This window comes from Rhinatrema bivittatum, chromosome 4 (assembly GCF_901001135.1).
Source record: "Rhinatrema bivittatum chromosome 4, aRhiBiv1.1, whole genome shotgun sequence".
Lineage (NCBI taxonomy): Eukaryota > Metazoa > Chordata > Amphibia > Gymnophiona > Rhinatrematidae > Rhinatrema > Rhinatrema bivittatum.
Window position 1 is genome coordinate 152,171,073 of NC_042618.1, and position 27,802 is coordinate 152,198,874.

Consider the following 27,802-nt stretch of genomic DNA (forward strand, 5'->3'; position numbering starts at 1 on the left):
ACTGGAAATTTTGACCTTCCAGTGTAAACCTGAGATACTTTCTGTATTTTTTGTTGATTGTGATATGGACATAAGCATCTTTCAGATCAAAGGAAATGAGCCAGTCTCCTTTTTGTAATAGTGGGAAGATCATAGTTAATGAGCTCATTTTGAATTTTTCTTGTTTGAGATATGAGTTTAATTTTCTGAGATCCAATATGGGACATAAATGAAAGGAAGACTGAAAAGCTTAAAAAAAAGAAAAAAGGAATGAGAGACAGGAAACAGAAGATGCCAAGAATAGCAGAGACTGAGGATAGATGGAAAATTGTTTATTCAAAGTTTGGTGAAGATTTCTGTGCTAGCTGGGCAGGGATATGGGTGGAGGCAGATGATATCTGCCCTTTTCTTCCAGCCCTGCAGTCACAAGGACAAATTAGATATTTTACTGGAAAGATGGGGAAAGGGGAGGAAGTTGTGGTGGCATGGGATATCATAGACTCAAAATATCTCTCTCAAAAATTGACAGGACAATTTTTGAGAGGGGCTGTGGTCAGGGCTTGAACTGAGGGGGAATTGAGGTGAACATTGTTCCCCTTGTTCACAAAAATAAATAAAACATTCCCTTGTTATAGCCCACAGGAGTCAACAATTATCTCTAGGGTTTCCAAATTGAGAGCAGGAAGTCCATATGCAGCTGTGGCACTGTAACTGGGGAAAATACTGCGTGCAGAGCTGCTAGGGCTTATGACATGCCGGTAGTAGTGTGTATTTTTTGGACTCCGCAGGCATGGGACTGGTCCTGGCCTGAAATCTGTGAGTGCTGGGAGAAGCGTTACAGGGAGTAGGAAAGCAGGACCAGTTCCAAAAAAAAAAAAAAAAGTGCCCGGATTCTGGGTATGCAGAGCAAGAAAATGATCTAAGCCTGTGGTGGAGGGGGAATCACAGTCTGCCTGACTGCTTGAGGATTGGGAATTGGGGAAAGGATGGGTGAATCAAGCTTGCAGAGAAGGGCAGCTGGCTAAAACAGTGCGAGGAAGAACCTGCTAGGGAGTGGAGGTATGGGAAAAGGAACTGTTAGGGAAGGATAGGTTAATGAGAAATGGGGAATGGAGCAGGAACAGAAGTATTAAACTTATTCCCTCTAAATATAAAATGCATAGTATGCCCATATTTGGGGGGGGGGGGGGGGAAATTGAGTGCAGTGGGAATAAGGAGGGGGAGGGGTAAAAGATGGAGTGGGGAGGATTAGAAGAATGGGGGCGGGGGTTGAGAGATAGTGTTGGTAGGAGAAGTGAATAGACTGTTGGGGGTGGGACTGGAGTAGAAGGGAGGAGACTGGTGGGGATGCTGGGTTTTGGAGGAAAAAATGAGTAATGGGACTTTAATTCTTCTTTAGCTTTTGTTTTGGCCACATTACATGCACCTTTCCAGGCATTTAAATATAGGCTAGTCAGTCAAACTTATGACCATTGTGTGCTGGTTGTTTTTTTTTTTATTTTGTTGCTGGGGGCACTGTAATTTGTGTTGAGTCCAGCACCTCCAATATTTTCAAAAGTTGGCTTCTGTTAACTGATATGCACCTATTCTTGCTTGCAGTGTAGCTCCTTGGAAAACCTTTGCCCATGGATCTGTTCCTAGTAGGGATTTTTGCATGAGGTTTGGGTTTGTTTTTTTTAGCTTTTTCATTGCTCACTCAACGATTCATGTGGGGTTTGGATCTTTGTATGTCCAGGACATGATTGCACTCTGTTTATTATCTGTTCTCTTCATTACTGGAGCAATGGAGTATGGTGTTTTCTATATTTTAGCCTATACTCCTAATAAAGCATCATGCATTGGAACCATCCTGACCTGTTTTGGTGGTTGAATGAATTGTAGAATCCCTTTTAACTCCTCTTCAAGTTTGAAGGGTATGGCATCAGACATCTTCTGCAAAAACGGTCAAGTACGTTGTACCTTCTGGTGGTGTAGAGTGTTGTAATGGCTCTGTAGAGGAATCCGAAGGTGGATCAATTGATAGAACCCCTAAGTCATAATCTTTAGAACCATATGAGCTCTTTGAATCTGATATTGTTTCAATGATATCAGTAGCCTTTGATTTTGTTTCTTCCTTCACTGTTTCAAAATATGATAGGAGCTTTATTCTTAAATGTTCCTCCAACTTTTCCAGAATTGGATGCTATTAGTTTTCTCTTTTGGGTTTTCTTTGATATAAGCCTTTACAAAATCTGTCCATAATTTTTTGATGAAGCAATGGCATTCTGGTAAAGGTGATAGAGGCAGTATTGACTGCTTACTGCCTGTGAATGGTTCCGCTTCTGCTTCCAGTAGTGGGGATGACCACATGCTCCCATTTGACGAAGCGTGTTTATTCCGACCGTCTGTTTTGGTTGTGTCGCTGGGTGATTGTCTTTTGGGAATTGATCCCTCTTCTGTGCTGTCTAATGTCGGACACTTCGGTGCCTGACATTTTCTCAGTATTGATAACACATCAGTGCCGATACTTTTATGTCATGGAGTTTTTTTTTCTGCGCTACTGACACACATGATTCTGCACTCTGAAGCTTTGGCACCAGTGGATCCAGGGAGGTGTTTTTCATCAACGAATCTGTTGAAGGTGATCTGCTCTGCTTCTTTTTGTGATGGGATGAAGTCCTTTTCTTACCTTGCTTTGATGAACTGGAGAACTCGTTTTTGAGCTTGAGGTCACGAAAAGCTAAGTCCCATGGGACATTTTGCCACAGGGGCCAGAATTTGCCATCATATGGTCTGGTTGTTGACAACTGAGGCAAATGTTGTGTAAATCTAAAACTGACATTTTGTACCTTCATTTCTCACAAGCCTTCAATGGGCTTTTTCCTTTTCTTCTTGGCCTTTAAAAAAAATTTTTTTTATATCTAATTTTTTGTTTTGCACAGTGACACATTGCAAACAGTCGGCCAGATTGTCCAACTGTTTGCAAAGCGGACAAAAACTGACTGAGGAGAGATTGTGCAGTGACATTAGTCCGGGAACTTCCGCACATGTTCAGAAAGTTGAATTAAAACTTTGAGCTATAAAAGAGAAAAAGCCCACCTTATACTTTGTGGCTGAATTGTGTTGCTTGTCTACAGAGAAATTAAATACAGTCTGCACAGCATATAACCCAAAATATTTGCTGTGATAGAGAGCTGTGAGAGAGAGCACTATCTTTGGCAGGACCATTATTATGGAACACATTACCACTAGAATTAAGACTAATGAAAGAAATAAAACTCTTCAAAAAAGGCTTAAAAACATGGCTCTTCAAAAAAGCATTTCACAGTGAGGCAACGGAATAACACATACACAAAGCAGGAAATCACCAAGAAAAAGCAGTATTGCTTACTTTTGTTATTTTCTCACAATTTAAGTATTAAATTATAAAGACAGTTAATAGTAAATGGAAACCACACCCTTTCCCATTTAGAGTATATTATCGAACTATGTAACCGTATAATAATGGCACCCTTTGGATAAATTAGAAACCACATATTTGTGCCTAACTGTAAACCGTTGTGATGGTGCTCTACTATACGACGGTATAGAAAAGTTTTAAAATAAAATAATATTTTGTATGTAAGTGTTTAGTACTGTTGCCTTATTTGGATATATTTTGATCTTCTGTGCTTGCTAAATGTTTACTTTGCTACTGTATAAAATGTATTTTGCTTTAGTGTTACACAAGTCAAAATGAAAAATAAAATTACACAGTCCTTGGGAGTAGAAACAATACAGAAGGATTTAGCTAATGACTTTGTGAAATGTTCAACAAATGTTTTTCCATCCCTTTCAACCCCTCCTGCGTTACTGCAGGTACTCCTCAGTCAGAGCTGCTGGAGGAGGTGGAGTGTGCACCAGCACCACGTTTAGCACTGATCCTGAAAGTAACAGGTCTTGGAACAACACGAGAAGTGGAGTTACCTCTCACCAGCTTTCGTTCCACCATCTTTTACTATGTGCAGAAGTTACTTCAGCTTTCCTGCAATGGCACTGTGAAGTCGGATAAACTCCGGCGCATTTGGGAGCCCACATACACGTAAGGGGTTTTGGTTAAATATGATTGTTTACTATTTACATGATTGATATAAGAGTTTGTCTGGCTAAGTTTGGGACCTAGCCAGACATAACCCCATGTTGAACAACTTAACCATGTAATTTTTGCCATGCTAAAATTTAGTTGGATAAAAAAGAGGCAGGCATTCCAGGAGCATGGCTTAAATTCACCTGGCTAGTCCTGGTATTTGGTGCTAGCTGGGTAAATTTATCTGGCTAAATTTAGTCAGAAAAATTGCAGACTAAATTTAGCTGATAATAAAAAAAAAAAAAAAATAGCAACACACAATAGTTGCTGAGCAGAGGCTGATCCCCTTCTCTCACCCCCACAATCTCTTGAAAATATTAGCAACTCAAGCAGGGTGGATCCCAACTTCACTCCACCTCAGTACCTCCAAAAGAGTTCCTAGTGTAGAGCGAGAGAAGTGAGTCTCTTACTCCTCCAGCTGCCTTAATACATAAGAGTTGCTAACTTTGACTGCTTCTGTAACATGTATGTATGTATTCACTGCTCTTCTTCACTGATAGCTGAAGGAACAGTCCCAGTTCAGAACGCAGTTTGGAGAATTCTGGGGTGAGGGTTGGGATTTACACAAATATATTGAGGTTAGGAGAGAGGCATGGTATCTGCTCTACTGATATATATTTTTTCCCCCCAAGAGATTAGGGGTGCAGGAGGAAGCTCCACTAAGGCTGCAAATGTTTTTCAAGAGATGTGGGATGGGAAATAGCTGCTCCTTCTCCCTCTGCCCTCTACATTGTAAATTTTTCTCCCACACATGAAAAAGATATAACTATGAAATAAACTAACATTTTGCCCCCAAAGAGTAGGATATCTCTCTATTTCTATACATTGTGCCATCAGCAACATCTATCTTATCTGCTACGTGCCATTTTTAGGAAACAGAAAAAAATCACTTCCAAAATTAAGCTTTCCTAGCGTGTAGCCAGATGGATTCAGGACCAGTGGGTTATGTGCTCTTCTGCTAGCAGATGGGAGATGGAGTCAGATTTCAAAGCTGATGTCACCCTAGAAATACCCCTGCAGTGTCCTCAGCTCCTCAGTATCTCACTGTCTCCTAGCAGATGCGGTCACTATCCCACACACTAGCACAGTGTTAGGAAAATTACAGCAAGAAGACAAAATTATCTTAAAGAAGATCGAGCCCTGCTCTCCTGCGGTGATACCTAAGGGTGCCTCCCCAGTTGAGAATTCCTGAGGTGATTTCCGATATCCCTCAGAGGTGTGCCTTGGTCTAGTAGCTGGTTCCCGGCGTGGACTTAGCCCCCAGAGTGGCTGAAAGGCAGTGGGTGCATAACCGAGCGTGGCGGTGAAGGTAAATCCTTCTCCCCCTGCAGCTGGAGACCGTCCGGCACACGATCGGTAAGCGCCGAGACCAGGTAAGCAGAAAACTTTAAATTCAGGTCTCCGGTCTCCAGAGCTCAGATTGCCATACCGATTCCTCACTTTCTTCCAGCAAGGTTAAAAGGGAGCACTGATCGGGTTGAGCAGCCTTGGTTTGGCTAGGCCCCGATCCAGTGCAAGGGTCCACACACGTGGAGACCCTCAGGGGGCGTTGGCACCATCTTCCCTTCTCGACTGGCGGTACACGCGGGGCAGGCCGGATAGCTGATGCGCCTAACTTGTGCATGTCCAATACAGACGTGCGCACATAACCGTGCATAACTACACGCACAGCCGCTCGTACAACTACACATGCGCATTGAAGCTCATTGCCTGTGCGCCTAGACATAAAAGTAATGGCACCGGCATCCAAGAAGGCCAGAGGGCACTCTCTTTGCACAGCCTGCCACATAAGAACCGTGCAGTCTGAACTGGAGTCCTGCCTGTGTCAGCATTGCAAAGAAGCCCAGGGGCGACCAAAGCCTGGTTCCTCACTGTCTGAGGATGGTTCCAGAACTACTACATAGGATAGCTCCCCGAATCTATGCAACTCCGAGATGGCTTCTCCACAAGAGGGCACCTCAGGGGCCCCTACTCCGACTCCCCATGAGATTAATATGGACCCAGGGACCTTCTCCTGGTTAGAAATTTGCCAAGGGCTGTGCAAGCCTTCGTTCAGGCGCAATCAGCCCCGACTGCGTCCCGGCCTTAACCCCTGCCGGAAGCACAACATCCTCCCGGCCCTACTCAGATGCCTTGAGACATGCCCCGCCTAACCAAGAATTTCCCGGACACCTCAGATGAAGATGGAAGAAGGAGAAATCCCTCCAGGCTTGGAACCATACCGAACCATGCTTCACTTCTTCCACAGGGATGAATTACCAGCCCTTGTTTCCCAGACTCTGAAGACTCTGGGTATTCCAGGCACAGACCCTTTGGCGGAACCAAAGAAGAACCCCATATTGGTGTCCCTTCATAAAGCCTCGTGCTAATTCCCAATGATGGAAGCCATCCAGGAACTGATTGACCTGGAGTGGCATGCCCCAGAGGCCAGCTTCAAAGGAGGTCGGGCCTTGGAAGCCTTATACCCTCTGGAACCAGCGACCAAGGAACGCCTGCGTTTTCCGAAAGTGGACGCCATGGTCTGTGCTGTCTCAAAGCGAACAACCATTCCCGTTGAGGGAGGGGCTGCATTGAAGGATACTCAGGATAGAAGATTGGAATCCATTCTTAAGCAGGCCTTCGACGCAACAGCAATGACACTGCAGATTGCTTTCTGCTGCGCACTGGTGGCACATTCCTGCTTGCTCCTCGAGAGAGAGGCAAATAACTCCAGAACGTAGACTTGTGAGACGATGGAACCTGCAGCAGCCTTCCTGATGGATGCAAGCTCAGATCTGGTGTGTACCTCAGCCAGAGGAGTAGCCTCGGTAGTGGCAGCCAGAGGATAACTATGGCTGCGGAATTAGTCTGCTGACACGACCTCTAAAGCGAATCTCACAAGAATGCCCTTTAAAGGATCTCTCTTATTCGGAAGCAAATTGGAGAAGTTAGCCAGCAAGTGGGGCGAATCTCCAGTGCCTCGGCTACCGGAAGAAAGGGTTAAAAGATCCCAGCGCCCCTCCCCCAGAAGAACCAGGGGCAGAGGCTCGCAATGCTTTAGACTCTACATGAACTCACAGTTCCAGGCACCTCGTCTTTCCGGAAGGTCCCAGCCCTTTCGGAACCAGCAGACCAAGAGAGGAACAGGCCCAGGGGCAGGCCCCAGCTGTGCTCCCCAATGAGAATGGGCCGATCCATCCACAGGAAAAGGAAATAGGGGGTCGACTTTCCCTCTTCTACCAAAGATGGTTCGAGATCACGTCTGACAAATGGGTACTAAACATCATTCGAGAAGGTTACTCTCTGGAGTTCCGCAGCATCCCTCGGGACAAATTTATGATGTCACCCTGCCACTCCCACACCAAGAGACTGGCAGTGGAAGCCACTCTGACAAGACTACTCAGTCTGAAGGCAATAACTCTGGTTCCTATGCCCCAACAAAATACGGGGTGCTATTCCATCTATTTTATTGTTCCCAAGAAGGAAGGATCATTCCGACCCATCTTGGATCTCAAGAATGCAAACCGCCATCTGCGGATACTACACTTTCGCATGGAGACTCTTCGCTCCATAATAATGGCAGTACAACTAGGTTCAAGTCATTCCTCCAAAACAGATTTTACAAAGTCAAGATCAACAATAAAGAATCTCACCCTGTCCGTTCTTCACTGGGAGTCCCTCAGGGCTCATCCTTATCCCCTACCCTCTTCAACATTTATCTCTTACCACTTTGCTAACTCCTCTCTAAACTAAAGCTAACGCATTACATATACGCAGACGACGTACAAGTACTCATTCCATTGACGGAATCACTACAAAAAACCCTAGACTTCTGGAACAACTGCCTTCAAGATATCAACAACCTCCTCACAAGCCTTAACTTAATCCATAACACAAATAAAACGGAACTACTCCTCGTCGCACAGGATGGCAATTATGCATTTTCCAACTCGCTCCCCACTAGGCAAACATCCTTCTCTTCGCAAGTCAGAAACCTCGGAGTCGTAATGGATAACCAATTGAACCTAAAAAGATTCATCAATAACACCACAAAGGAAGGCTTTTTTAAATTACAAGTACTAAAACGGCTGAGACCACTACTCCACTTCCAAGACTACCGTTCAGTCCTACAATCAAGTATCTTCTCTAAAATTGACTATTGCAATTCACTTCTACTCGGCCTTCCAGAGAACACCATTAAACCTTTACAGATGCTTCAAAACGCCTCTGCCAGGATTTTGACTAAAACCAACAAAAGAGATCATATTACTCCCATCCTAATGAACCTGCACTGGCTCCCAATTAAATTCAGAACCATGTACAAAGTACTAACAACTATTCACAAAACCATTCACAATCTCATGCCCTTGGAACTCAACATCCCGTTTCAGCCACATTTACCCTCCAGACCGGTGAGATCCGCTTACAGAAATACCCTCTTTGCCCCACCCATCAAAACTTCCTTAAGTAAACGAGCTCTGTCCACTTCAGGCCCGGCTCAATGGAACTCTTTTCCCCCAGATCCTAAGACAAGAACATTGCCACTTGACCTTCAAAAAGAGACTCAAAACTTGGTTGTTCGGCCAAGCCTTTCATCTATGCATGGGATCTTCTTAGTACGTTTTACCTTCATACCAACAGTCTAGCGCTTAGGTCAGCACCCCAACCTTGCAGATGATCTATCCTATTGTGTTCCTTATCCCTTACCCTAAGTTATTTCTATATGCTCTCAGATCTTCTGCCAGCTAATCTCTGGCATCATGAAAGACCCTACTATTTAAATGTTGCTTTGATCCCTGTTCCATTGCTCCAAGTTATTTATTCCTTGTTAAATGTAAAAGCATTCTTACATGCTAGTTATTGTTATATTGTAAACCGAAGTGATATGTAATTTCTTACATGAATATCTGTATATAAAAGTGTTAAATAAAATAAATAAATTCCTAACCTCCCTGGACCTCTCCGAATCCTACCTTCACATTCCATTCCCATCAAGATCACCAGCGTTTTCTACACTTTGCGATACTGGGTCACCATTACCAGTTCCAAGCGCTACCCTTCGGCCTAGCAACTGCCCCCAGAACATTCTCCAAAATGATGGTGGTTGTGGTGGCAACACTAAGGAAGGAGGAAGGGATCTTGGTACACCCTTACCTGGACTGGCTGATCAGAGCAAAGTCTTCGGAAGAGAGCTGGCAGGTGACCAGCAGACTCAAGAACCTACTACAGGAGCTCGGTTGAGTCATGAACATGGGCAAGAGCAGTCTGCAGCCCTCTCAGTCTCTAGAGTACCTAGGGGCCCGTTTTGACACCAAACAGAACAGTCTTCCTCCCTCCCCGAAGGAGAAGGAAGCTGATGGAACAATTACGACGATTGATGACCAATACACGCCCCAAGGTATGGGACTATCTTCAAGTCCTCGGCCTCATGGCTTCAACCCTGGAGGTCGTCCTGTGGGCAAGGGCCCACATGCTACCGCTCCAGTGCTCCTTACTGTCACAGTGGAACCCACTGTCCCAGGACTACTCAATTCGCCTCCAAATACCAGCAGAGATACGTTCTCAGCTTCAGTGTTGGCTACAGGAAGACCACCTAAGCAGAGGAGTAAGCCTATCCCCACCGAACTGGATCTTGCTCACCATGGATGCGAGCCTGCGAGGGTGGGGAGTCCACTATCAGGAACTGACGGCCCAGTGACAATGGAGCAAGGAAGAGGCGGGATGGAACATAAACCGCCTGGAAGCTCGTGCAGTCAGACTAGCGTGCCTGCGATTCAGCTACAGACACCGAGGCAAAGCGATTCGAGTAATGTCTGACAACGCTACAACAGTTGGCTACATCAACCACCAGGAGCCAGCAGGTGTCTCTGGAGATAGATCCTCTCATGGCATGGGCAAAGATAAACCTGCAAGGGATCTCGGCCTCCCACATCACAGGAAAAGACAACGTCTCAGCAGAGAGAGCCTGGACCCGGGGGAATGGATACTATTGACCACAGCCTTCCAACTGATAGTAAATCGCTGGGGCCTCCCAGCCATGGACTTACTGGCCACCAATCTCAGTGCCCAAGTCCCCAGTTTCTTCAGCCGCAGACGAGAGCCACACTCCCAAGGGATCAACGGTCTCGTCCAGACCTGGCCAGAGGAAGACTTACTATATGCCTTTCCCCCATGGCCACTACTGGGCAAGGTCATCCGCAAGATAGAACACCACAGGGGACTAGTTCTACTAGTGGCCCCGGATTGGCCAAGACACCTTTTTTAAATCATTTTATGCAGCAAGACACAGTGTGCTGCCATTTCCAAGCACAATACAACACAAATGAATACAGTACCAATAATTGCCATCCTTCATCTAATACTGTATATGGGAACATGGAACCATATTATATATTAGAAAACTGAAGACATAGCAAAAAATCAAAACTAGGATTCTATTTCAGGTACTTTCTAGTTCCCAAAAAGAGAACTCTGCCCAATATTGGATCTCAGAGAATTAAAACACCTATCTCTCCTATCTTATGAAAACGTGACCTCTTGCACTTTTAATAAACCTTCATGCATTGGCTTTGATTTGTTTTGGTAGTTGAAGGAATTTCAGAACTCCCTTTAATTATGCTTATTTACATCTTCCTCCTTAAAATTAAAGTTGCCTTTGACGACATCTGTAAGAATGTCAGATATATGGTAACTTCTGGAGGTGTTTAACTTCTTATTGGTTCTGGAGATGAATCAGAGGGTGGATTTATTGATAGTCCCTGAATTATAGTCCTTTGAATCACAGGAACTTTATGAATCGTCCGAATCAGTCTCAATGAAATTACTGGACTCAGAATTTGTTTCCTCTTTTGATGGTTGAAATAGGATGAAGGGAATTTTGCTCTTAGCTGTTCTGCTAACTTCTCCATTATTGGACACTGCGGTAAAGCTTTTTCTTTTGGATTTTCCTTCATATATGCTTTTACAAAATCTATCCATAGCCTTTGCACAAAAAATGGCATTCTCACAAAGACAGCAATGGGTGTTTACTACTCATGGGAGGTTTTACTTCTGCTTCTAGTGCCAGTGGTGATCCTTAACTGTTGTTCGGTGCCGCTGAATTTTTTATTTTATTTTATTTTTTCAAACTATTAGTCTCACTGGAAGATGCTTCGGCACCATGTTTTTGCATTGACAGCTCCCTTTGATGTTACAGAAACTGTAGAACTAGGGGTCATGAAATGAAACTTCAGGGGGGATAAATCAGAACCAACATCAGAAAATATTTCTTCACGGAGAGAGGGTGATAGATGTCTGGAACGCCCTCCCAGAAGAGCTGGTGACGACCAAAACAGTAAATGAATTCAAAAAAGCCTAGGAAGAACACTATAGATCCCTAGAAGCTAGATGTTGGAAATGAAGAAAGGGGTGCATGGAGGTAATCTACAGAGTTGAGCAATTACTAATCTTAACAGAAAGCATTGGGGTAACTTGCATGGAGCAGCAGTTACTACCAAGAGCAACTGGCTGAGCAGACTGGATGGACCATTTGGTTTTCATCTGCTGTCATTACTATGTTACTATGCATGTTACTATGTATATGTTCAGCATTGATCCCTTGTCAGCGTGATGCTTTGGTGCCAGCTCATTGGCATCTTGATGTTTTGGTGCTGATAGTTCAGTTTTGTGATGCTTCTGTATCGACGCTTTGGCACCATTATGCTTCAAAACTGATGTCTGTGCAGCAATGATTCTTTACCACTGAGGGCACAGAGGTCTCTTTGTGATGACTCTTTGGCAATGATGATTCCAATTGGTGCTTTTTTCTGTGATGGGATGATGCTTTTATTTTACCCTGCTCCAGTGAGCTGGAAATCTTGTATTTGAGCCTGAAGTTATGGAAAGCAAGTGCCCACGGGGACATTCTGTCAGAGGGAGCCACAATTTGCCATATCATGGTCTGGTCTGAGACAACTAGGACAGATGTAATGGAAATCAGAAATTGCCATTTTATTTTGACATTTGTCACAAGCTTTAAAAAGACTTTTGCCCTTTCTCGATCTTGCCAGACATCTCAAAAGGTGAATATTTGAACTTAAAATTGTGATTTATTATAGTGATGTGTTGGAGAGAGAAGCTGTCTGACTGAGAAGTTACAAAAACAGACTGAGGAAAGGACACACAGTGACCCTAGTGCAGGAATTTCAGTGCATGCTCAGAAAGTGAAGTTAAACTTTCTGAGCTTTGAGAGAAGTAAAACCTGACTTGGTGCCATCAGTGATGTAGCTCATTTTCTTTATCATTTTGGTTATCCTCTTTGTATTTTTTCAAGTTCCATTTTATCATTTTTAGATGGAGGTAACTAGTACTGCACACAGTACACGAGATTCAGTTGCACAATGAATCGATACAAAGGCATTATATCATCTTCCATTTTATTTTCCATTGCTTTCCTAATAATACCTACTTCTGGAGAAATTGTGTGCAAAAAATTTAAAATTCTGCAAATAAAAACTTAAAATTCTGCATACTTTGTATATTGTTATTTTGACCAATTAATTTAAAATGTAATACAGAAATAAGTTATTTAAAGATGCTGAGTTTTAAATATTTTGAGTAGAATTTCCATAGAATCACTGTAAGAGAATCTCTTACACCCTTTCTCTCTACTCACCTGGCCAGTCTCCTTTCACTTTGCCCTCTCAGGTCCCAACTCTCCACCTGCCACTATCTCTCCCCTCCCCATCTAGGCTCAATCCCTTCCACTCTATCTCCACTCCCAGTACTGCCTCTTACACAGGCTCCCTCTGTCACTCTCTCTCTCACACACACACCCTCATTCAGGCTCCCTCTGTCACTCTCTCACAGGCTCACTCTTTCACAAACAATCAAACAAGTACCTCACACACAATCCCAGTCTCTCTCAAACAAATGCACTCCTTCACAATCGCCTCATATAGGCTCCCTCTCTCTGGCACCCACACCCAGCACCCTCACACATGTTCTCTCACCCCCAGGCTTGCAGTCTTACATATACACACATTCACACTCTCACTGGGTCCTGCTCCATCTTTGCCACGAGTGGGACAATCTTCGCTCATGGCATGCTGGGGCCTGCTTCATCTTTGCCATGAGTGGGATGGGCTCCGTTCATGGCATGCTGGGGCTTGCTCTTTTGCCGCTTGTGGGACGGCCTTCACTTGCAGCTTGCTGGAGCCTGCTTTAACTTTGCCGTAAGTGTGATGGCTTTTGCTCGTGGCATGCCAGGGCCTACTCCTTTGCCGTGAACAGGACAGCCCTTGTTCACAGCTCGCCGGGGCCTGCTTCAACTTCACCACGAGCAGGACAGGCTCCACTCATGGCATGCTGGGGCCCGCCAAATTCAGGGAAGGAGCAGAATTCTGCACAAATTCTGTGCTCTGCAGTAGCGCAGTATTCCCCCAGGACTAAATATCCAACATTGGACCTCATTCACTAAGCCGCATTAGGCCATTTAATGTGCGAAAGTGTTCTTCATACAATAAATGGCCTAACACAGTGATAATGCAAGTTATTTCAATTACTTTGCATTATTGTAGGCCCAGCACCGCAAATATTTAAATGAGCTTGTTAGCATGCTATGTAGGCTAATGGACTCCTTACTATCTGAAAATATGAAAATCAAATAATGTGGCTTGCCGACAATTTTGTAAGCCGTGTTATATGACTTGAAATTAACAACACCAGAGTTTTAATTTCACGAGGATGCCTTGGGACATTAAAACACGTCCCAAGGCAGACCCAGCCTAGTCTTAAAGGGGCTGCTCAGTCCCATGGATGCCACCCAAGCTAATAAAACACTTGGGAGTTTGCTTAGATCCCCTTGACGCCCCGGCCCCCCACCAGCTGCCCTTGAAGGTGGTCAGTTTTAAAAATAAACTTTTTTTGTACTTGTGGCATTGTTCCAACCTCCCCATCCCTGTCTCCAGACCCTCTTTATCTCTAATTGGTGGGGCAGTGGGGGCCTGGAGTGCCCTCTGGGCCCAGGCAGTTTCATTGTCCAAAATGGTGCTGCCTACCCTTTGCCCCTATTTTCCCTTGGGGGAAAAATACTGCGGCTTTTTGTTTGCTTTTTGGACAGCTTTATCACATACAGGGCAGAGGATTTCAAAGTATTGTCCACAATGATTCCAAAGTTCTTTTCCTGGACGGTGACTCCTCATATTGAACCCAGCATTGTCTTCCTGTTGTTTGGATTATTCTTCCCTATATGCATCTCTTTGCACTTGTTCACATTAAATTTAATTTGCCATTTAGATGTCCAGTCTCCCAGTTTCCTACGGCCCTCTTGCAGTTCCTCACAATTGACTCGTGATCTAACAACTTTGAATCATTTTGTGTTTTCTGCAAATTTGATCACCTCTGTTGCCCTTCTTTTATGGATTGTTGGGGAGAAAGTATATTTAATTTAGCGTTATGTTGTACCTCAGTAAGCTTGGATGACTAGTAGTCTGGATCTCATGTCTCCCTCAATTTCACAGCCATATGAAGGCAACAAAACAGGATAAGCAGCCAGATGTCCAAAATGGATTTCTTTATTGAATGATAACACGAGTATGTGAACAGTGCCCAACTCTGGCCGAGTTTCGCCCTCTTACAATGGGGCTACATCAGGGGCTCAACTCAATTCGTGTATTGGTGAAAAAATCCAAGTCTAAAAAAGGCTGTGCGTAAAATGGTTATTGAATTGGCTTGGAAAACTTATAGCGATACCTCTGTTTCTCATATAATCATCAGCAACAATCGTAGGCGGCAGCATAGCTTTCCCTTGTTCACTCGAAATAACTATGATTGTTGTTACGAGCATATCAAAGAATACCGGCACATTGGCAACCTTTGTGTTGATGATTTTATTAAGCAATATAAACGTACATTATTTAATACGCAAATGTGCTGAAGAATTATCACAGAATTTCAGAAATGTTATCACACAATTTTCTAACTGCAGAATCTACTCTTGAGAACTGCTGCAGGAAAGTAGTGACTGCTTAGTAACACATTTCTCTCCTTTCAGTCTGTCATACGTAAAAATTCTCAATTATGAACATTTTGTCAAAGGGGGCGTGTAGGTTTCAAAATGATTTTACCCTTTTGTCAGTAGTCCCAACTGTGTTAAGTTCCTTATGTGAAATAAAACAGACATCTCTTAAATGAAGTTTTACTGGCATATTTTTGTTTATGCTTTTCAGGAGGTAACCAGATCATTGTCATGTGACTTATTTAGTCATGTCACTTATAAAATCTACATTATACACTATATCACCATCTGCCATTCAGCTGCGAGTTTTAGAAAGTCAAACTGTTAGATGCAGCAAGCTTATTTAATCAGAAGTTTATTATAGTGTTCTGTGCCACCAAAATTGCATTTCATGTCTCATCTCTCTTAGTGTACTCTGTGTTAGGGTGACAATGCTTCTTTGAACCAGCCACTCACCTAATCACACCATTCAACATCTTGACTCCACTGACATCCTCCTCTTAAAGATGGGTGCAGTTCTTGAAAGTGATTAGTATTTTTATTCCTTAGCAGGGTTATGCCCTCATTTTCAGCACAGAAGATTTGACTTAAGTAGTAGCCAAAACCTGCTGCTGTAAGCCATTGCTGAGAAGAGACCATGCACTAATACTGCGCTGTCTTAGTATTGAAGATGATGGTTTTGGCCTCTGCTTTGTGCATTGGTTTTAGTCTTAAAACTTTAACATTTTGATAGGATTTGGGGAAGGTGTTTTAGCAGGAAGTACGATAGTTGCCTTATAAATATTTCCATTTTACATAGAGTGAAATGGGTTGTTTAGCAGTGTAACATCATTAACTTTGCAAATTTAGGTATGTATGTTGTATTTTGAAGAGTTTGTAAATGTTAAAATCAATCTAAAACCCAACCATTTTTTTTGCCTTTTAGGATCATGTATAGAGAAATGAAAGGACTCCGACAAAGAGAAAGACAAGGAGAAAGTGGTAAGTACCATTATGATGTATTTATAGTCGTCCTTGTGTTTATATGGCTGTTATGCAGGAAAGCGATAGCAAAAAGATTGCTGCTGTTTGCAAGACGCAACCTTTTTTTTTGTTTAAATCACACTAACCTAGTATTCTTGAATACAACAAAATGGATGTGAACTGAGAACTGTTAAAATGCATGATCCTAAAATCTGAGTGTTAATGCATGTGACATTTTTGAGACTTTACAATCAGGAAAGACCAACATTTGGTTCTTCCTGTTGTAGGGTTGCTGGTCTATAGAGCATGTGGAACAGTACCTTGGCACTGATGAATTACCAAAGAGTGACTTGATAACCTACCTGCAGAAGAATGCAGACTCGGCTTTCCTGCGCCACTGGAAATTAACCGGCACTAATAAAAGTATTAGGAAAAACAGAAATTGTTCCCAGCTCATAGCTGCATACAAGGTATATGTTCGCCTCCAGGCATTCGTTTCCTTGGGAATGGCTTTGTGCAGCTTTGAAGGTTCGCGAGGAGGATGGGGAGAAGGGATGGGAAATGAAATGCTTGTGTGATAATACTAAGTAACAAAAATCTTAATGTGCCATTATTTCTAGTAGTGTATTGTCTTGTGACCTTTTGACACTAACAGTAGATAGTCTGATTCCACTCCTTTGAATTTTTTTTTTTGTTGTTGTTCTTTCCTTTGTTTGGTATTTCTACATGCATTTTAAGTGGACATTAAAGATCATTTTTTGGTCTTCTGGGCAATTCACAGTTTTTTGGTAATACTTTTAACTGTGTTAATAGAAAGTATCTAAAGCAGAATATAAGCCATATCGTTTTTCTGGCAGTAAATTACTTTTATTGCATTATGCAGTAAAATGTCTTGAATATGATGATGCTTGCCACAGAGTTAATTGCAGGACTGCTTTCTGCAGGATTTTTGTGAGAATGGATCCAAATCTGGGCTGAACCAGGGAGCTCTCTCTACGCTTCAGAATGCGGACATTCTCAGTCTGGTTCGAGAGCAGCCTCAGGCCAAGGCTGGTAGCGGGCAGAACTCCTGTGGAGTAGAAGATGTCCTGCAGCTCTTGCGTATTCTGTATATAGTTGCAAGTGACCCTTATTCAACCCGAACTGCGCAAGAAGGTAACTGGCTTCCTTGTGCAATGACAGCTAGAAAAAATGCTAATTACGCTTTCTTGTCAACAAATGCACTCTTTATCTGTTACCTAATGTTATAGAAGTACCTCTATTGAGCTGAAATGCTTACACTGAATGGTCTTGTTGAAATTCTTTTAAGCAGCTCCTTGGCAGTCCTGCTGAATCATTGGGACTAGCTATGGTATTAAGTGTGTCACAGATCACTCCCGCCCACTGGTCCAGTCACTTCATGAAGATTGTGATGATATTTAATGTACTCCTATTCTCAGCATACTTCTGCTGTAGTAGTGCTATGCTAGCAAAAGGTAAAATAAAAGTGGCTATTATGTACTTACCTCCCATTTTGCCCACACTCAGCTTGTGTTGTGCTGATGAAATGGAAGGAGACAATCAGCCCCTGGAGCTCTGATTAGAGGAAGGCAGCAGGACCTGAAAAAGTACCTGCCAGTAACTAAACACAAAAACATTTCCTTGCACTATTTTAGTCTTCCAAAGTAGGCTTCATTGACCCATTTATCAGCAGACAGGTCCTAGTGATTAACTGATAAGTAGTCCTATTATGCTCTAAGGGGAAAAGAGAATTAAAAGTTATACTTTGTCATTTTCTAGAAGCAGGATGATTCTCTTTGTGGCAGGTTAAACTTGCTAAGATTACCCTGACTTCCTTTAGGAACTTCTCCTTCAGCTTGTGACATTTGGCTCCATTTACTTACTTTTAACCCACTGGAACCAGAGAGCACCTTGAGTTTCCAAGTTTTTACCTGACTTGTTACCGTTTGTCAGGGCTCTTTGTTATCCGTATCCTGTGCTATTACTACCATACACTAAGTACCAAGATCACAATTCACTCTGCCAGTGAGATTGTGAATGGTATCCAGTACTATTCCCTGGCTTCTCACTGGTCTGCACTGTATTTCCATTTATGTTTCTGCATTGATTTATTTTTTTAAGCTGTTTTTTTTCTTTTCCTTTTTTCACATTTATTTCTTCTTTGTCTCTTGAAAGATATTTTACACAAGAGCCAATACATTTGTGATCTAAAACCCAGTTTTAGTTTTTACTTTTCCTTTGTTCATTTTACTGAAATTTTATGAGGTAATTTTCAAAGGAGTTTCACATGTAAATGCAACATACTATAGAAGCAATTTTCAAAAGTCCATTTACCCGTGTTACGTTTTACTCACGTTAATGCACTTAATAATTCAATGGCATATATTCTAGCAATGTTCAAAAGTCTACTTACGTGTTTAAAGTGCATTTACATATGTAAAACACAGTTTTAAGCTTGTAAATCCTTTTGAAAATTACCTCCTTAGAGTTTGGATTTGATTTTCCATCTTGCTATTACTCACTGTGTGAGCCTACATAGTGCGAAATGATCCCTGTGCAAACTGTTCATGTCAGTGGCATCAGCAGTAGTTTCCCTTTAAAAATTAGCTATAAAGGTCTGTGGTAACAAAATACCCACGAACTTTGCAGCCATTTGGGCTATCTAAAAATTGCCTTCCCATATACCCTTCCCTTGAAAATTGTGATGCCCCAGTAGGTAAGGTGTCAACATAAGAACTTGCCATACTGGGTCAGACCAAGGGTCCATCAAACCCAGCATCCTGTTTTCAACAGTGGTCAATCCAGGTTGCAAGTACCCAAACATTAAGTAGATCCCATGCTACTAATGCCAGTAATAGCAGTGAATATTCCCTAAGTCAGCTTGCATAATAACAGTTAATGGACTTCTCCTCCAAGAACTTATCCAAACCTTTTTTAAAACCAGCTACACTAACTGCACTAACCACATCCTCTAGCAACAAATTCCAGAGCTTAATTGTGCATTGCATGAAAAATAACTTTCTCCGATTAGTTTTAAATATGCTACTTGCTGACTTCATGGAGTGCCCCCTATTCCTTCTATTATCCGACAGAGAAAATAACCGAGTCACATTTACCCATTCTAGACCTCTGATGATTTTATAGACCTCTATCAGCCATCTCTTCTCCAAGCTGAACAGCCCTAACCTCTTCAGCCTTTCCTCATAGGGGAGCTGTTCCACCCCCTTTATCATTTTGGTTGCCCTTCTCTGAACCTTCTCCAGTACAACTGTATCTTTTTTGAGTGCTTTGCTATTATTTCCCTCAGATGCACTTCTGCCCTTTTTTTTTTTTATTGACTGGATAAAATATAAATACAGATGAAACTGACTTGATTTCCATCTGTATTTATTATTAAAAAGCCATAAGTACAGTGGTCATGTTCTTAAATAAATTAAAAAAATTACTGGGTTGGAACCAGTGGCAGCCTCCATCTTTCACATTTTCCCAATGGGGAAGAGGAAGCAATACAATACAAAAAAAAAATGCCAGGTGAGAGACCTAGTAGAAAATTACTCCTGCTTAAGTGTAAATACTGTACAGATGATTAGAGAATGACCTTCATGAAGGAGCCATTTTTAAAATTGTACAATAAAATTGTAAATAACAGATGGAAAACTGTTAGTCCGAACACCTAAAACTAGGTGTGTTGCCTTTCTGCTTTTAAGTGGTCCATTTACCTGATTAACTCTGGCCTCCCTCCTCTAGCCCTAGTGCTGCATTACATGCACAGGTACACACACAACCTGAAAAAGTTTTAAGTTCTCTTTATATTTGCAGAAGGAGATGAGCAGCTTCAGTTTAACGTTCCAGCAGATGAATTCACGAGTAAGAAAATCACTACTAAAATTCTACAACAAATAGAGGTAAGTATATTGTGCTTTAGATGCATGGATTAATGAGCCATTCAGATTTACAAAGGGAAAATGAGATAGAACTGCTAGATCAGTTTCACTCAAGTCTTAGTGACTTTTAGGTGTCTCAGTTCTTCAGACTACATAGAATAAGTAAAAGTTATATTTAGATTTTAATGGAAAAGAGAGAGATAACAATGAAGACATTTTGGAGACTTGACTTCCTTGCTTGGTTCATTTGGTGACCAACGTTGAGTCATACTGGTAAGTGCCACAAATGCAACAAAGTTGGCACCTAAAACCTCTAAAACATGGGGAGAGGGAGGCCATCTGTGACGGATGACCACCTGCCAGATACCCGGCTAAAACAATATTTATCCGGCTAAGTGGCGGCAGCTGCCATCACTTAGGGCCTGTCAGAGATACCTTCTCTCCCCCCTCCAGCTTCCCAAATTAAAATGTGTTTGGCCTCTGCCCAATGCACATATTACAGTTTTTGTGCATTTTAAACTCCTGATACATTTACATAGCATTATCTTACTGCATTGGGAGTTTAAAAAAATGTTAATCTGAGCATTAAAAGTGTGCTGAAAACCTATGCACATTTTCTTAACACTCAGATTATTGTATCTGCCTGAGTGAGATGGGGAGAGCATGCCCTGAGCACTGAATATGATTCACTCGACTGAGTGTTGGGATTAGCAGCAGTGAAGCTCTCTTCCCTTTGTCTTAAACTTTGAAAGAAAGACTAATGGAGCTTTCAGTCGTTTCCAAATTTGCTGTGCCACACAACATTTTTGTTAATGTAGGTTGCCTTGGGCCTGAAAAGTTTGGGAAACACTGCTTTATTCTCACTTCATATTAGTCGCTGCTGCTCCTCTTTGATAAGTGCCACAAATGCAACAGAGTGTTAAAATTGATTAACTGAGAGAAGGGAGGAAAATAGAGGAGACAGCTTGGAGATGAAGGAAAGATGAGTTAGAATGTGAGGAGTCTTACAGAATGGATGACAGACAAACTGGTAGGGTGTAAAAAAAAAAATTTGATAATCTTTATTTAGGCTGCAGATTTTCTTAAGTGTCTGATTTTTCATTTGGTCTTGTAATTTGTTGTTAGCTTTGGGCTACAGCTAAAAAATGTAATGCAAGTTTGTACATTTGGATAATGATCTGTGTTGCATTTCAGGAGCCACTGGCACTGGCAAGCGGAGCCTTACCCGATTGGTGTGAACAGTTAACCAGCAAATGTCCTTTCCTAATCCCATTTGAAACCAGGCAGCTCTATTTTACTTGCACAGCATTTGGAGCCTCAAGGTGAGACCCCCACTACATTTAATCCTTTAATACTGGGTACAAGAGTTTTCTGTCTTCTGTTGTGCTGTCAATAGCACACTTTCCCTGTTAATAACAAATGGGGGTGGGAGCCAATGCCATAATGAAGGCTTAAAAAACACTTCACATTTGTTTTGGAGCACAAAGTATTACTTTGTTATAAGCAATTACTGATTCCCTGTACGTACCCGGATCAGTCCAGACACCTGGGTTTTGCCTCCACACCAGCAGATGGAGACAGAGCAAGATTTGTCGGGCTCTGCCACATATACCAGGGAGCCACCCACAGCCTCTCAGTCTTACTCTGTCTCCAGCAGATGGTGCAGGTGCTAAACCCACAGTCTCTGGGGATTCCTGATTATGTAGTTTTTAGTATTTAATCAAGATCTGTTTTGGCTTAGATTGGATTATTCTTTAAAGTTAAAAAAAAAAAATTTAGAATTTCCTGTCCCTCATCGCTGACAGCCTCCCAGGGGGTTGGAAGGTTCTGAGGGGACCATCCCCCCTGGTCGAGGACCCGGCCCCATCCGGTTACCAGCCTCGGGGGTGATACCGGGGAACCCGGCTCACTCACCCTCCACTGGAACGGAACATCCAGGACCAGGGATAGCAAACGGCAAGTTTTTCTCCTTCAAAAAAAAAAAAAAAGGAAACTGTTTTTTGTTTTTGTCTGTGCGCCGATTCTCCACTGCCGTCGTTTCTCATTGCTTGTTTGATTTTCAGATTCAGGTTTGCGAGCGGCGCTGGGGGGGAGGATGCCCTGGCGGTCATCGTGCCGCGCGTGCGTCTTTCGTGCGAGGGCCTGTGTTCTGGCTGCGTGCAGGGCGGCGAAGGTGTTTCCGATCCCGGTCGGGGGGGCTGGATTCGGGCGCCGCGTTCATCGGCGTGTGCTGGACCGGGTGATACAGGGCCTGATGATCCATTCCCGCTGAGCCCGGGAACGGCGGCCATTTTGAGCTCCTTCCGGACAGCCATGCGGTCAGAGCTGGGGGAGGGGACTCTGCCCCCTGCGCTTTCCCCACAACAGCTCCCACCAGGGGGAGCGCTCCTGCGGGGGCAGTCTCTCCCTTACAGGAAGATATCCCGGGGGACTCTTCATCATCAGAATCTTCTTTTTCTTCTGAATTTGTGCTACTTATGCACAAAGTTTTTAAGGCCAAGAAAGCTGGCCCCTGGGAAGCTGGGGCTACAGCCGAAATCCCAGGAGAGACGCAAAAGGCATAAGTCCCGGGGGGACTTGGACACGCCAAGGGAGAAGCGACCATTACGGTCCGCCCCACCGGGGACGGACATGGATTCCAAGTCTCAGGCCGAGACGGACCCGCAGGTAAGGCCCCTGAGGGGGCCCGATGAGGCAGATGCGGAGGTTCCGGCACAGCCAGGTGCCAGCAAAGGAGTGCAGGCGATGGAAGGGGACGACCCATGGGTGGTACGTCTCTTCAAGAAGGATGAGCTGGCACCGCTCATCCCAGCCATTCTGCAGGAGCTAGGAATAGAAGCTCCGCTGGCAGAGTCCTGTCTGGGAGCTATGGATCCGGTCTTATTAGGCCTCAGGGGACCTACGGTGGCTTTCCCTTTCCACTTCTCGGTGACGGATTTCCTTTTCTGGGAATGGGACACACCGGATTTGGGTCTGAAAGTAAGCAAGGCTATGGACAAGCTGTATCCTCTCCCAGAGGACGCTTTGGAACTTCTTCGTCTTCCTAGGGTGGATGCAGCGGTGTCGGCTGTGACAAAGAGGTCCACGATTCCATTTACAGGGGCTACGCTCTTAAGGACTTGCAGGACAGGAAGCTGGAGCTTCAGCTCAAGGAGGTCTTTGAGGTGTCTGCGCTGGGTGTCCACGCAGAGATATGCAGTAACTTTGCACTGTGGGTAGGCCTTCACTGGGCTCAACAACTCCAGGCCAATGCCGATCTCTCGGAAGGAGAAGCTGCTCAGGCAAACCATCTGGAGGCGGTGATTGCTTACAGCGCGGATGCGTTGTATGATCTCCTGCACACATTGGCCAGGTCCATGGTCTCCGCGGTTACAGCACGCCATCTCCTTTGGCTCAGGAATTGGGCGGCGGACAGTTCTTCCAAGGCCCATCTGGGTTCCTTACCCTTCAAAGGGAAGTTGTTGTTTGGCAAGGAGTTGGATGATATGATGCTATTGCTAGGAGAGAAAAGGCTTTTAAACTTCCGGAGGACAGGCCTTGGTCTCGGGGCTCGTTTTCCTCTAGATCTCGGTTCCGGGGGACCAGAAGGTCTCGTCCAGCGAGGTCTTCCAGGTCGTCTTACCGCACAAGTTCATCCAGACAGCCTTCTTGGCCTCAGTCCTTTTCGCGGCAGGTGGTTCGGCAAACAAAGTAACCCTCAATCGGGGGCAGGACTTAAGACCTCACAATCAGATACATCCGGTCCATTCCTCTCTTCAGGTTTCTCACCCAGTTCCGAACGTGGGAGCCAGACTGTCACTATTCTTCGAGGAATGGACCAAAATAAAGTCGGATCAGTGGGTCCTCACCGTGATAAGTCAAGGCTACGCTTTAGATTTTGTACAGACTCCGGCAGACAAGTTCCTCATCTTCCCCTGCAAGTATCGAGAAAAGCGAGAGGCGGTGCAAGGAACTCTGCAGCGCCTAAGGGACTTGGGGGCCATAGTTCCGGTGCCAGCCAAGCAACAGTGCAGGGTTCGCTACTCCATTTACTTCATAGTCCCGAAAAAGGAGGGAACATTCAGACCGATATTGGATTAAAAAGTGTCAACAGGTGTCTTCGGATACTGCGTTTCAAAATGGAGACTATTCGCTCAGTTGTCGCCTCAGTTCGGCCAGGCATGTTTCTGGCCTCTTTAGACCTCACGGAAGCTTATCTCCATATCGGCATACAGCCGTTTTATCAGAGGTTCCTCAGGTTCTGCATTCTAGGCAGGTGCTATCAGTTCAGAGCTCTCCCTTTCGGCCTCGCCACCGCTCCCCGCACGTTCACCAAGGTGATGGTGGTGGTGGCGGCTCAACTTCGGAGGGAGGGTTTTCTGGTACATCCCTACTTGGACGATTGGCTAATTCGAGTGAAGTGAGAGCTACTGTGTCAGACAGCGGTCAGCCGGGTTCTTCAACTTTTGCGATCTCTCGGCTGGGTGGTCAACCTTGCCAAGAGTCGTTTGACCCCTACACAGTCCCTGGAGTTTCTGGGAGCTCGTTTCGATACAAGACAGGGCAAGGTGTTCCTTACCAACGAACGAGTGGTCAAGCTACAGACTCAGGTGAGGCACCTATTGTCTCTACAGATGCCGCAGGTGAGAGATTATCTGAAGGTCTTGGGTTCCATGGCGTCCACGCTAGCCTTGGTTCCCTGGGCTTTCGCGCATCTGCGTCCCTTACAATCCGCATTGCTGTCCCGCTGGAATCCTGTGTCAGAGCAGTTTCATCTACCGCTTCCACTTACGGACCAGGCGAGAACCAGTCTCGGATGGTGGCTGGTACCGGATCATCTAACCTGTGGAGTACCCCTGGTAGTGCCCGACTGGACAGTGGTCACCACGGATGCCAGTCTTTCCGGCTGGGGAGCGGTTTGTTTGGGACGGTCGGTACAGGGGCAGTGATCCAGAGCACAATCTCAGTGGTCCATCAACCTCCTGGAGACCAGGACGGTGGCTCTGGCTCTGCAAGCCTTCCTCCCGTTTCTTCGGGGGAAGTCGGTCAGAGTCTTGTCAGACAATGCGACCACAGTGGTGGCGTACATCAATCGCCAAGGAGGAACCAGGAGTCGATTAGTTGCGACGGAGGCTCAACATTTGATGAGCTGGGCGGAGCGACATCTCAGCAACCTTGCAGCATCTCACATCGCCGGAGTAGACAACATACAGGCAGACTTCCTCAGTCGGCACCACCTGGATCCCAGAGAGTGGGAACTAGCCGACGAGGCATTTCAACTAGTCTGCGAGCTGTGGGGCACGCCTCACATGATCTGATGGCCACCTTCCAGAATGCAAAGGCCCCACGGTTCTACAGCCGTCGCAGAGAAAGGGGGGCCGAGGGAGTCGATGCCCTGGTCCTTCCCTGGCCAACAAACGTGTTGCTGTACGTGTTCCCTCCCTGGCCACTGATCGGCAAGGTGCTTCGGCGCATAGAACTCCACCCGACGGAGGTGATTTTGATGGCGCTGGAGTGGCCCCAACATCCATGGTTTGCGGATCTTCTCAACTTGGCGGTCCAGCCGCCCCTTCGGTTTCGGGAGTCCGTGGCCCTTCTTCATCAAGGCCCCGTCTGTTTGGAGGAGACGGATCACTTCTGTCTCGCGGCATGGCTTTTGAAAGGCAACGCTTGAAGAATAAAGGTTATTCCGATGCGGTGGTGGCTACCTTATTGAGGTTGCGGAAACAGTCTACATCCTTAGCTTATGTTCGGGTCTGGACAGTATTTGAGGATTGGTGTGCGGCTCGGGTAGTGGATCCCACGTGGGCCTCGGTTTCCGACATTCTAGGTTTTCTTCAGGCACGTCTTTCTAAAGGACTATCTTGCAGTTCGCTCCTGGTCCAGGTGGCGGCCTTGGGTTGTCTCAGGGGTAAGGTCCACAGGGTGTCCTTAGCCTTACATCTTTTCTTCGGGGGACTAAACATTTGAGTCCTCCGCTTCGTCACCCTTGCCCTTCCTGGAACCTAAATTGGGTGTTTTCGGCTTTATGCTCACTGCCTTTTGAGCCTATCAAGAAGGCGACGCTGAAGGATCTTACACTGAAGGTGGTGTTTCTAATTGCGATTTCTTCGGCTAGACGTGTGTCCGAATTGCAGGCTTTGTCGTATAGGGAGCCGTTCTTGCGAATCTCGGATTCAGGGGTGTCGTTGCAGACGGTTCCCTCCTGTCTACCAAAGGTGGTGTCTTCTTTCCACTTTGAATCAGTCAATTGAACTCCCTTCTTTCCCCGAAGGGGAGCGGTCCGATCTGATGGCACGGGATTTACGGAAACTGGATGTTCGCAGGGTACTGCTGCACTATCTCGAGGTTATGAACCCTTTCTGTGTGTCTGACCATCTTTTTGTGTTGTGGAGTGGTCCGAAGAGAGGAAGTGCAGCCTCAAAAACTACGATAGCGCGATGGCTCAAAGAGGCCATCGGGTTCGCATATTTACTATGTGGGAAAACTGTTCCAGTGGGCTTTCGGGCTGATTCTACACGGTCTCATGCTGCTTCTTGGGCGGAATCTTTTCAGGTTTCGCCTCAGGAAATTTGCTGGGCGGCTAATTGGAAGTCGTTGCATACTTTTGCGCGGCATTACCGTCTAGATGTCCAAGCCTCGACTTCGCGTGGTTTTGGTGAGGGAGTGCTCCGAGCAGGACTCTCTGGTTCCCACCTTCGGTAAGTTGGCTCTGGTACATCCCAGGTGTCTGGACTGATCCGGGTATGTACAGGGAAAGGAAAATTAGTTTCTTACCTGATAATTTTCATTCCTGTAGTACCACGGATCAGTCCATGGACCTGCCCATGTTTGTATGTATTCTGAAGTGACGCTGAGTCCGCTCGTATGTTTTTTTTTCTCTGGATATTCATTATATTATCTTATTGTTCATTCCATTGGTTCTGAGAGTTCTGTTCCAGTTGGGTGTTTGGACTCGGCCTTTATAGGCAAAGTAGAGTTAGGTAGGTAGTTTGATTGTTTGTTCCATTCTGCTTTGACATTACGTAAGACTGAGAGGCTGTATATGTGGCAGAGCCCGTCAAATCTTGCTCTGTCTCCATCTTCTGGTGCGGAGGCAAAACCCAGGTGTCTGGACTGATCCGTGGTACTACAGGAACGAAAATTATCGGGTAAGAAACTAATTTTCCTTTACAGCTCATTCTGAAGAAAAATTCTCCCTGTATTAAACAAATGGTTTTATAATCTGATGATTTTTTACTACCAAGAAGATGGCCATAGCTGTGGATGCCTATAAATTAAGGTGCAATTATTGCCCTGTAGGGCTCCTTTATTCCTTAGGCGATAAAAAGGGAAAGGGGCTCCCACACAGACCATATTCTAACAAAAAAGGTATTTTAAAAAAATTAGCACAGTTGGGAGTATTTAGAATCCATTGGTTTAAATGTGATATTGGGGTAGAATTGGCTCCGGTATACCATGCAACAGTTTACCATTGTTTTCACTGTTTTATATTTCCCAGAGCTATTGTGTGGCTGCAGAATAGGCGTGAGGCCACAGTAGAACGGACAAGAACGACCAGCGCTGTAAGAAGAGATGATCCAGGCGAGTTCCGAGTAGGCCGCCTGAAGCATGAGAGGGTGAAAGTTCCAAGGGGTGAATCCCTGATGGATTGGGCAGAGAATGTCATGCAGATTCATGCCGACAGGAAGTCTGTGCTTGAGGTATACATGCATTTTTTAGAATTGCTATGCAGTTTAGTACATTATCCAGAACATCCATCAGATAAGGTAGCCAGGCATCTAGTAGGGATTTTCTGTTCTATGCTGTGACAATATGTAGTACAAAGCTGCTGCACTCATAGTATTGGGTTTATACCTTAAAGAATTTTAAGGAGGCTAGCTTTGCAATAATTAGGCTACATAGAACATCAATTTC

The 27,802-nt window shown here is 44.6% G+C and overlaps 1 protein-coding gene across 1 annotated transcript in view; it reads left to right on the top strand.

Annotated features, from left to right (window-relative positions):
* The window catches only part of HECTD1 (HECT domain E3 ubiquitin protein ligase 1), a 345,856-nt gene that overhangs the window by 271,944 nt on the left and 46,110 nt on the right, over positions 1–27,802 (top strand). The window contains 8 exon segments of the mRNA XM_029598986.1: positions 3,817–4,039; positions 15,985–16,003; positions 16,005–16,040; positions 16,310–16,492; positions 16,967–17,177; positions 19,842–19,927; positions 21,101–21,228; positions 27,387–27,588. Coding sequence (XP_029454846.1) covers positions 3,817–4,039; positions 15,985–16,003; positions 16,005–16,040; positions 16,310–16,492; positions 16,967–17,177; positions 19,842–19,927; positions 21,101–21,228; positions 27,387–27,588 — 1,088 coding nt within the window.